Below are 12,225 nucleotides of genomic sequence, written 5' to 3'. Positions count from 1 at the left end.
CCCCCACATCTACTCAGCGCTCAGCCTAAATACTGGATCACCTCAGGGCTGTGTGCTGAGCCCCCTACTCTGCACCCTCTACACCCACAACTGCACCCGCGTCCACTCCAGCAACAGCATCATCAAGTTCGCTGATGATACCACTGTGGTGGGGCTCATCTCTGGGGGGGATGAGTCTGCATATCGGGACGAGGTGGAGCAGTTGTCAGTGTGGTGCACAGAAAACCACATGGCACTGAACACTACCAAGACAAAGGAGCTGGTCATAGACTACAGGTGAAATAAAACGGACACTCCGCCCCTGTTCATCGGTGGGGACTGTGTGGAGAGGGTCACAGACTTCTGGTTTCTGGGCGTTCACATAGAGGAAGACCTGACCTGGAGCATCAACACCACTGCTATTATTAAGAAAGCACAGCAGAGATTGTACTTCCTGAGAGTACTCAGGAATAACCAACTCTCACAAAAACTGCTATTATTATTTTTGTATTATTGTTGCTCCATTGAGAGCATTTTGACCTACTACATGTGTGTGTGGTTCTCCAGCTGCACAGCTGCAGAGAGGATAGCGCTCCAGAGGGTCATCACCACAGCCCAGAAGATTATCGGCAGCCCTCTCCCCTCCCTGAAAGATCTGTACAGTTCCTGCTGTTTCAGGAAAGCTCGCCATATTCTCAGGGACCCATCTCACCCAGGACACTCGCTGTTTGAGCTGCTGCCCTCAGGCAAACGCTACAGGACATTGAGAGTACGCACAAATAGATTACACAACAGCTTTTACGCTAAAGCCATAAATGCACTAAACTGCATTAAATAATGGCAATTATTTATGTATTTTTGTTTCTGCACTTTAAAGACAGCATCTCAATTTCGTTGTGCTTTGTACAATGACAATAAAAACTTTCTATTCTATTCTATTCATCAGTGGCTTCGAGTACAGCGGGCCACAAAAGCAGACAAACCACACTGCACTGCACTTTAGTCAGAGGGAGTCACTCTGCACAGACTCTATCCTAGAGCAACAATTTTCCCATAGACAGAACTGCACACCAAACAACACTTGGAAAATATATTGTTTTATTTTGATTAACGGCTTCCCAGACACAAAACAATGAACCATCTCAACAATGAATTACACTTTGCATGCTGCTACTCTGTCACTACTGATCATAAACCTTACATGGTGTCATTATTGTCATTGTTTCTGAATTTGATTTGATTTTGATCTATTGTCTTATGTGTTTGTTCTAAACTGAAGGGGCAGTAAACCACATTTGAGATGTTAAAACAGAACTAATACATCAATGTGTACAACAGTTGAGTTTTGTTTTCATTTCAACTGCCAAGTGTAGATTGTACAGATTTACAATTGATCTTTTTTGTCCAGATGGTTCCAGCAAGAAGAGAAAGGTGATGTATAACTATGTATGTATAAAAATGTAGTATTTGATTGTTTTCTGGAATTGACTGTGCAATACTGCTCACCAATAAACATGATTTGAGATTATATTCATGCTTCATCCTTTTCAACCTTCAATCCTTTGTAACACTGTAGATAAAGTATTAGTTAGGGCTCCGCTGGCTTAGTCCACTACTGCTTAGAGAGTGTAATTCAATCACTGACAATACACAAGTGAAATGTAAGTTGATGTACTGTTTACCACAAAGCAGAAAACTTACAGCGTTTCACAATTAGGTTATTAGTGAATGAAGCAGATCCACACATCATTTTTTGAAGAATATTTGTTTACTCATTAATGAACAATAGGCAAAACAATAACTTCTGAACATAAATTATTATAAATGATTAATTTAACATGTTTGAAGTCTACTGAACAGGACTGAATTGCCTTTGATCTCTAAATGATGCATGTGCCTGTAAATTTGGGGTGCATATTGCTGCAGATCATCAGAGCATCATAAACCAGCCCTGGCTGCAGGTCAAAAAGCCTCCTTCCAGGGTCAACTCTTGAAGCAGCCTCTGTAAAAGATGAACAACACATACACCGATAACTAAATCATGATTTTGACACTAGAAAAACTGGCGTTTCACACTATGTTGATATTTTTTTACAATTTACTTCAAATGGATAGAAGCACAGATGATACAAACCTCTGTTTCTTCTCTCCTGCTCCTCATCTGACCACCTCACACCGGCTTCTCTGACCCCGGATTTCAACCGGGTCCGTCAGCGGCACGAAAGAGCTGCGCCACGGTTTTACTCCGTCCTCTGCTGGGCGTCAACTCAGTTGCACTGTTAATACAGTAATTGCGGCAGCACAATCAAATCCGAACGAGTGCCTTTAGGCTACCATAATTACTGTAGTAGCAGCACAACTAAACGGCCTGATTTTGCTAACTTGCTCAATTTTAGTTGATTTGGTAATTTTCTTAGATTTTGGTGCTTATACCATGTGTCAGTACGCTACATAGCTAGATGGTGTCTTTATCCGTCTGTTTTATTCGTGTTTGTTGCTGAAATACGATTGAGAGGCTGCACAGGTTGTTTTATTTTGAAAGACGGAAGTTTTATTAGCTTGTTGCGATTTAGAAACCGAAAAATAGAAATGCTGCGGATTGATAGTGTCGCGGAGAGCCGCTGCTGGAACGCTGCTGAGACGGGACGCGGCGCGCCCGGTGGAAACACTCTCATTGATTATAGTGGCAGTGATCAGCTTTGGTGACAGCGGTGCAGCCGTTCCGCGCCGCTGACGGATACGCAGGAAATTGGGCTTTATTTTGAAAGACGGAAGTTGAATTAAGACTTCCTGTCTGGTGCAATCTGCTCTGTTGAGCTTGTCGCGAGCTAGAAACGGCTCCGTCAAAAATAGAAATGCTGCGGATTGATAGCGCTGCGGCGCAGAGACCCGCTGCTGGGACGTTACTGAGACGCTCCTGGTGGAAATACTCTCATTGATTATAGTGGCACCTATCAGCTCCGGTGACCGCGGTGCAGCCGTAACGTGCCGCTGACGGACCCAGTGGAAATGGGGCTTGAGGAAGCAGCCACTCTGCAGCCTGCCTCAGAAGACATCATGCCGGTCACTGCTGCTGCATTTAACAAAACCAAAATCAAACTATCAGTTAAGAAGAGAGCAGCAACAATTATAACGTTATAATTTTCTAAGGAACAAACGTAGCATTAGCTACCTCAGAGACAGTTGATGAACCAGTCTCTGGCTACATTACACTACATTACCTGTTTTAGTGCTTTATGGTTTGTTTTTAGTTATTGTTTTATTGTTTTTAATTTGTTTTAAAAACAATGAACAATTATTTTAGTATTTATTTCTTGTTTTATGTTCCTGTGTTGGTTTATCTATTTATGTACAGCACTTTGTTTCAGCTGTGGTTGTTTTAAAGTGCTATATAAATAAAGTTGAGTTGAGTTTAGTAGCAACACACGTCTTGGTCAATAATTTTACAATTGCACAAATATGTCACAGCTGTTTGCCAGCAGTGCTCATACAATCCAACAGAAATGATCAATGTGAAGTTGTTAGCTTGGCTACTATGTTCAGCTTGTTAATTTTCAACTACTAGCAGTTAGTTAACGTTAGCATCGGAAAGCTAGAAAGCTAATAACAACTGTTACATTACATTACAAATACGTTACTGATGTTACATTATGTACTTACTTCGTTACTTGACATCACAACGGTCCTGTTGTTTCCTCAGTCAGCTGTTTTGTCAGTGGATGGAAAGTGCTTCACTGAAAACAGGCAGGTAGAGGAGGAGGAGCGGACGGAGAGCGAGGGGAAGGCCAGCAGAAGGGGACGGGGGCGGGGGGACGGGGGCGGGGGGGGAAAGGGTGTACCCCTGAGCCAGTTTTGTTTTGGTTACATGCAGTCCAGAGCTGCGACTTCTAGCGGTGAAATTGAAATCGCATTTAGCCCCTTTAAATATTTAAATTTTTCATTTTTGTATTATTATTATTATTTATGTGTATCATAATACACATAAATAAAATGTGTTCTTATGAATCATTTAATATACTAATATATATATTTCAATGACATTTAAATCTTGCTCAACAGTTTCTCATTTCTCACGTCTTTCTTAAAACACATTCAATCCCCCAGCTAAGAAACATCCGCCATTCTACAGTTCAACTACAGCACTTCAGAAACACTAGTAAAGAGACTGGAGATGACTGAGTGTGTGTATGTATATGTGAGGAGTGGATTAATATTCGACTCCAAAATGACAGCTAAAATCAGAAATCATTAGGAATAAATTGGCGCCATTATGGTCTGAAGGAAGTGTGTGTGTGCGTGTGCGTGTGGATTCTGAGTGCATGTGCCTGTATGATTAAGGCTGTGGTGCACTATTCCAAATACAGCACACTGCACTCTGCTAAGAACACATCAAATGAGTTGTTTATCAAAAAGCTTTTAGCCCGCTGGAGCTCTGATAAAATTGTCTGTCTGCTTGTGAAGTGTGTTCTGACATCCATGTTTTTTATGTGCATCTTGACTGTGTGTTTGTTGCTCTACCTATTGACTCAAGGCCTCAGCCAGCAGCATGAAAAATGGACTGCAATATTAGAACAAATGGTATTTTATTTATGTTTAGGAAGCTTGGAGATTTTCCAACCTGATAGAGGCCGTGATCGAGCAGGACGATCTCTGTCTTCTTGCTTTGGGGACACTTTCGAACCAACACGTTGCCAGGGTGGGGGTCACAGTGTACAAAGCCGTGGACGAAGATCATTTCACTGTACATCTTGCCAAGGTTCTCTGAAATCTACTGGGGACACAATGCATGAGAATACAGTTAAATCCAAATAGATTTTATACAAATGTTTAAAAAATATAAATAGATCACTACAGTTCAACTGGCTGATCTCACTGCTATGGTCTGATCTTCAGTAGGTGTAACAGTATTAGTTTATTAGTAAACATAACATTATTTTTATTAATATTGTACATAGTGCTGAATCTGGCCACCATAAGAAAAACTGGACAATTTGAAAAATGAAGTAAACAAAAAAAACCTATCCACAGCCCATATCATACAACAAATATACTTTAAGAAAAACATTTAAAAAAAACAACTAATTCTTCAATCCACACGGGGCATTATTTTAATAGTGCAACTGCAGAGATAAGCGCAAAGTGGTAGGTGTGGGGAACACAGACAGTGTGGACGTTTCATTCACGTGCAGCAGCACAAAGTTCAAAAGGGCTAGGTGAATGTGGATATAGATGAGAGGGTGTGGTGATTAATCAATACACTCTAAACCAGTAACAGCACTGGCCTCAGCTCAAACAGCTGAGCCAATCACAGTGACGCAGGACATAATCATATCAACACATGGAAAGACACTTCTTCAAAAATCATGTTGTTGCCTGCAAGGTGCAGAGCTTCACAATTTAAACACACATTAACACAAACGTGCATCCAAAGGCAGATGGTGTGGCTTTTGCAGGAAATTAGTACACTGATGGAAATAATTAATTAAAAAAAATAGTTTGGCCATTACGATAACATCTGCAGATAACGAAGGTTATGTATGCAACTATGGTTCTATGAATTCCTGGACAACCGCCAGAGGCGGTGCTTTACACACTGAATGTCTCTGTCTCATGTTTGCACCGCTCCTCACCCCTGATCACCTCAGCTATTCTATATCTACCAGTGTCAGAGTATCTGTTCCAGCAGAATCTTCTCACAGAACCACCAGGACTGTGAGCGACAGAACACACTTACAACTTTGTTATATTTCATCCTTCCTGACTGCCAGAGGTGGTGCTTTAAGCACTGGATGACCCATACCAAAAAAGTCTCAAGGAATTCCCAAATATTCGTCAAATTGGCAGATGTGCTGACAAACTGCTGATGTGCTGCAGTAAGCGTATTGTCTCATTTCCAATTACCAGCTGTGTAACCAATAGCATTTTTGCTGCGATAATGTGTATATATATATCTATATATATAGATATATAGATATATAGATATATATCTATATATAGATATATCTATCTATATATCTATATATATATATATATATATAATCGCAGTAAAAATGTTATTGGTTACACAGCTGGTAATTGGAAATTAATGTCTATATAGTTTGTATTTGTATTGCCTTATGTATTTCTTTCCAGTGATTCTGTATATTCTGGCATCCCCAGAATACATGATAATGGGACTGCGAATTACCTTTATCATAGTGTGCCTTCAAAGATGGGGTAATAAAGAATCGTATTATATTTTTCCAACATAATTCTTTCCATGCATAAGATTTTGTACTCTTCCATTGAAACCTGCAGATATCCTCCATTCTTCATCTATTACTGTCAAATTTCCTTCCTTCTCCCATTTGTCCTTTATATGTTTTGTTGAATGTGCGTTAAAGTTATATAGATTCCTATACAATTGAGAGATAATCCCTCTTTTTATGTCTGATTTATAAGCATTTATGAAAAGTTGGACAAGGGGTTTACTGGTCTCTCTGATGTTTTTCTTTTTAATTGTTTGGTTGTAATCATTTCTTAACTGGAGATATCTATAGAAATCTTGTTTTTCTAGTGAAAAGTTCTCTCTTAAAGTTTGAAAACACATAATTTCCTTTTCCTGTATAATGCCACATAATGCTCCATACCCGTATGACCGATTTCACCCACGGATTTTCTATTCTATCTATGTATCTCTGTAAATTTCTATCTGATAGCACAGCCTGTATATGAACGTCAGATAGCATATTACATTCTATGTCTTTCCATTGTGCCTCATAGGAGGGGTTACACCAGCATAATAATGCTCTGATCTGTGCTGAAACATAATCATTTTTCCCTGCCATATGAATCTGCCATATGAATCTTGATATCATTTTATCCCATTCTGTGAAATGGTCCTGAGTAATTATAATTGGGAGGGTTTGAAAGACATAGCCTGAAAGAGGGCTTATATATTTCAGGAAATGTATTACCTCCGGTAGAGAAGCCTCAGGATTTTTCAAGTACAAAAGTATGTCGTCTGCGTAACACGCCATATTATGTTCTGCTGCATAAATGTCCAATTTTGTTATTCTGCCTAATATGTTGGACTATTAGTTCTAGAAATAAAAAGCGAAGAGGAGTGGAAACCAGGCACAGCCGTGTCTAGGAAGCAACCTCTCCATCCTCTTAACCATTATAGATGTATATATGCGGAAGTCAACATTGAGGATCGAGGTCAGCCTATATGATCCACATTCAGTTTTATCCTTCCCCTCTTCAAGTATAAGAGATATAATAGCTTCTTTCTAGGTAGGAGGGATCTCTGCTTTTTTCAGTGCCCAGTTGCATGTGACCAGTACAATAGGCATAAGTTCAGTTCTAAATGCTTTGTACCATTCAGTTGTAAAGCCATCGCTCCCTGGTGATTCGTTAGCTTTCAGTCTCTTTAATTGCCACATTTAGTTCTTTCTCAGTTATTTCTGCGTTTAGGTCTTTATTGTCATCTTCAGTCATAATCGATAAATTCAAAGTCTCCAGAAAAGAGTCAATCTGGTCTTTTTCCTCATCAGGTGTTTTAGAATATAAGCGTTTATAAAAATTATTCAAAGACAGCTTGGATCTTATCTTGTTGACTTTCCATAGTATTTTTTTGGAAATCTCATATTTCTGCTTGTTGTTTTTTTTGTGAATTTAGAGCCATTTTCGTAATATTTTTGTCTGGTGAATATCATCTTTTTTTCAGCTTCTCGTGTATATATTATGTTAATTTCAGCCCCTAATTTTCTGCATTTATTGTAATATCTTTGGGTATTGATCTTGTGCATGACAACCCTCTAGCAGCTTCAATTGGTTTTCTAAATCATGTAATTTCCTTTGATGTAGCTTTTTCTTGAGTGATGCTACCGCAATGATTTTGCCCCTTAAGACAGCCTTTGCTGCATCCCATATCATAGGCGGTGAAGTCTCTCCATTATTGTTTACTTTTATGTACATTTGAATTTCATTACTCATTTCCTTTTTAAATGAGGGCTCATTAAGGAGGCTCGAGTTAAATCTCCATGTTGTATTTCTTCGATTGTTCTCTAGGTAAATAGTAATATATATTGGGGCATGGTCACTCAAATCTATTGTACCAATATCTGCGTCCCTGGTCCTTGATCTATCTCTACCAAAAGTAATGAAATAATCGATTGTAGTATATACTGAGTGAGGGTTAGAGTAGTGTGTATATTGACTTGCGTTAGATATATGGAGAGAAATGTTCCCTATCAGGCCTATGTCTTTTATTAGTGCATTACATTTTTTTACTTGTTGCTTTGGAGGTATGTGAATGTTTTGATACATCAAATTTAGGTTGGAGATGTATTTTAGGATTTCAGATATCAGTTTGACTTATTATAATGTCAAAAATGGTCGTGAAAAAGGAGAAGGCGCTCCCTGGAGGTGCAGAGATGTTGAGTAAAGTCAATTCAGCCCCATTTAATCTACCCCTGACCAGGATGAATCTGCCCTCCTGTTCATATATTGGTTCAAAAGTAACTTTATTAGATATCAGGATAGCAACTCCCCTCTTATGGTGAGATTTGTACGATGAAAAAAATATTTTTTTAAAGCCCATCCTTCCTAATCAACCCACGACCTAAATTTAATTGTAACTAATTTGAAAGCCATGTACTTCTATTTATTATTTTGTATGATACTCCTGGCCCTTACTACTACTACTACTACTACTACTACTAATAACCTCTGAGAATTTATATCAAAGTTAGTCTGATAAAGACTAAGTGATGATTGGACAATGGCACACCTGCACTGTTGGTTGGGCTCTGTTGCTTGCTGTATCATTTGCTAAGTTCATTAATTTCCTATTCTTCTCTAAAACCCCCTTTCCCAACCTTTTAACTACAAATTAGCAAAGGACCAGGCATAAAATTAATGTGTTTGATGGACAGGAACAACGTCAAGAATGCTTGCATGCATCAAATAATCAACACCTGCACTTGGAACTACTTCTCAACTGCCTTGCAAAAAAAAAAAAATCCTTTACAAATTTAATAACTGGAGCCGATAAGATAATAATATACTAATATCACTTTATTTTAGTTTTGTGTATTGGATATAAAGTGTCACACTTCCATGACACTTAGTCTTACTATTATGTCTTTCAAGTAGCTGCATAACCCTTGTATTATGTTCAGGTCAAATAGAGCTGTTTTTAAGTTCTAGTAGGAGAACAATAATACAAGCATAACGTTTTTCAACTAATTACTTAGATTATTGACAAAACGTTATTACGTTATTGGTTCAGGTATTTTATTACATTATTGACAAGTTATTATGTTATTGGCTTATTACATTAAAAATGGGCAAAATGATTACAGTGTCGGCAGTTATTACGTCATCAGCTGCTACAATATCTAATAGTTTTTCCACAATATCCTATTTTATCAGACAATTACTTAATAACTTTTGAATTGTTATTGGTGGACTACACGCCATTAGACAAAAATGTCTTCACAAGATGACTCTCTGATAGTACTGTAAATCTAAGGAAGAAATTCCATCAGCACTGAATTTAATACCATATCGTAATACAACAGAGGACTCTTATTCTGATTTTAGTCCTTCCCAAATTGATCAGCTTGTTGACAGTGCCGCAGGCTAACTGCAAATGACTATAAACTCCATAATAAAAGATAATAAAACAAAAGAGGTTAGCTTTGTGGTATAACTCTCAAACCCACAAATGATCCCACACACACTGCGGAAATGTATAAGAACATGGCATTCCACCAAACTGTAAGAATCTCGATTAGTCTGTCAAGACCGTCTTAAAACTTATAGCAATTCCAGAGCCACCTATTATGCATCATTAATACTAATTAAAATGCGTACCTTCTACTCAACATGTGTACATCTTGGCAGGTCAGCATTCCTGGTCATTTCAATACATTTTTTACAACCATTATCATTAGTCTAGTTTCTACCATATGGCTCTGAGAGATTCGGCTGCCATTTCCAAACATTTTTTTACCAAAGTAAAAATGTTATTCCTGACACCTTTGACAGGGGTCCTGTCTCAGTAGAAAAAGTAATGAAAATGTTATCCTCACTACATACAAATGAAAGAAACTGGCCTGGATCTCATTCCAGCCAGATTCTTGAGGGATAGCACTTGTTAGATCATTGTTGATATTTATAATCTGTCCTTATAGTAGAGCAAAGTTAAAGATCAGATACTATAAACTGGTTCAAGTTGTACCTCACAGAGAGAACTTAGGTCTGCAGTGTTGAAGGAACCCTGTTGGAACCAAGGGATGTAACATGCAGTGTGCTGAAAGGCCCAATATTGTGTCCTCTTTTATTCCTCATTTATGTAAATAAAATGCTGACTGCAGTAAAATACAAGCTTTTATTGTATGCTGACAACTATTCTTTACTAGTGGCTGGGAAAGATATTCACCAAATTGAGGTCACTCTTAGCAGAAAGTTAGAAAATGTAAGGGAGTGGCTCATGGACAACAAGCTTTCATTGCACCTGAGAAGAACTGAGTCAATTCCATTTGGTAGTTAGCAAAGGCTGCAGAGGGCAAACATAGTGGAAGTGGAACAGCTGGTATATGGAACACCTCAATGGCCTGTTGATTTAAATTTTCAGACAAAAATCACAAAAAGGACTGAGATTTTGCTGCAGCTAATATCATCAAGATACCATTGGACATATGTCAATATTACTTTAAATAATGTGTTAAAATTTCTTTATGAAAAGTGTTATGCTCCATCCAGGGCATGCAGTCATATCTAACAGCTTACAAATATTAGTAAGAAGACAAAAAAGTGGAGGAAAGAATTGGTCCATTCTGGTCACATTATGAAGTTCAGAGGAAAGTCTATTTAGGCCCTCATCCATCTTATGATTACACACACACACACACACACACACACACACACACACACACACAGACACAGACACAGACACAGACACAGACACAGACACAGACACAGACACAGACACAGACACAGACACAGACACAGACACACACACACACACACACACACACACACACACACACACACACACACACACACACACACACACACACACACACACACACAGGGTCCAGTGCCACTGCCATTTAATAATTTTATCTATCCTGTCACTCTGTGTGTGTGTGCCTTTGCAAGTGTGTGTGTTCCTGTGTGTGTGTTTTATGCCGTCCTCTATCCGTCTCATCAGCTGTCATATAAAACTCATCATTACCTCTTTAATGTTCAGTTAGTGTGTCTCTGGATATGTGTGTGTGGGAATGCTTCTGTTCTACAAGTAATTTATTATATGTTGTGTTATTGTATTTGTCATTGTCTTGTCGATCTGTTCTGTGTGTGTTTATGCATATGTGTGTGTTATTGTCTTGTGCACTGTATGTATTGTGTTATTGTGTGTTATTAGCCAACCACACTGTAGAGTAACATTCAAATACTGTGTTCCTATTGTGTGTACTGCTGAAAACCGTAATATAAAATCTAGTTAAGTAATTAGAAAACCTATAATTATGAAATGATAATAATAACTTAATTATAGTGATATTGTAATTGATTCACTGTCAGTTGTGTCTGTATTTTAATGTAGGTGATGTTATAATACTTATACCTAATATTGATGTTATCTTACTATGTTAGTACGATGGTGTTGAGAAAAAAATATCTTACTGCTAGAGACAAGTGATGAAATTATTTATCCAGTAACTGTCAGTCTATGCATCCTGACCACAGTCACTCTCTCAGCCATGTCACGCAACACCACGCCACATCAGTTTTTATGTATATGGCCTGATATCACAAATTGCAAATTTGCCTCATAAGACTTTACAAGGTGTACAGCAATACATCCTATATCATTAGACACTTGATTCAAATAAGCAAAAAGTAGCACAATTTCATGTATTTATAAACTTTTATTTCTTGCCCAACCTAATCCATTTATACCCATCCAACAGGCATGGGAGAAAGATCTTGGTACATCATTCACTTCAGAACAATGGAGTAAGATCTGGGGGAAAAGTATCACTTCATCTAAGTGTATTCGATATAGAATTATCCAGTTTAAGATACTATGTAGGGCCTATATGACTCCTTCTCGTTTATCTAAAATGAAAGGCGAACGGACAGACCAATGCTGGCACAACTGTGGAGGGTATGGATCATCTTCTATGGGACTGTCCTGCAATTAGAACATTCTGGTCAGGAGTAGTGAAGATATGCTAACAGATATGCTAGAGG

The 12,225-nt window shown here is 38.3% G+C and overlaps 1 protein-coding gene across 1 annotated transcript in view; it reads right to left on the bottom strand.

Moving 5' to 3' along the window:
- adck1 (aarF domain containing kinase 1) overlaps positions 1-12,225 on the bottom strand; it is a 100,658-nt gene that overhangs the window by 31,781 nt on the left and 56,652 nt on the right. The window contains exon 8 of the mRNA XM_062440377.1: positions 4,598-4,747. Within this exon, the coding sequence (XP_062296361.1) occupies positions 4,598-4,747 (150 nt within the window). The remainder of the gene's footprint in view (positions 1-4,597; positions 4,748-12,225) is intronic.

Source organism: Scomber scombrus, chromosome 19, assembly GCF_963691925.1.
Source record: "Scomber scombrus chromosome 19, fScoSco1.1, whole genome shotgun sequence".
In the NCBI taxonomy this organism is placed as follows: domain Eukaryota; kingdom Metazoa; phylum Chordata; class Actinopteri; order Scombriformes; family Scombridae; genus Scomber; species Scomber scombrus.
This window is presented reverse-complemented; position numbering and strand designations above follow the sequence as displayed.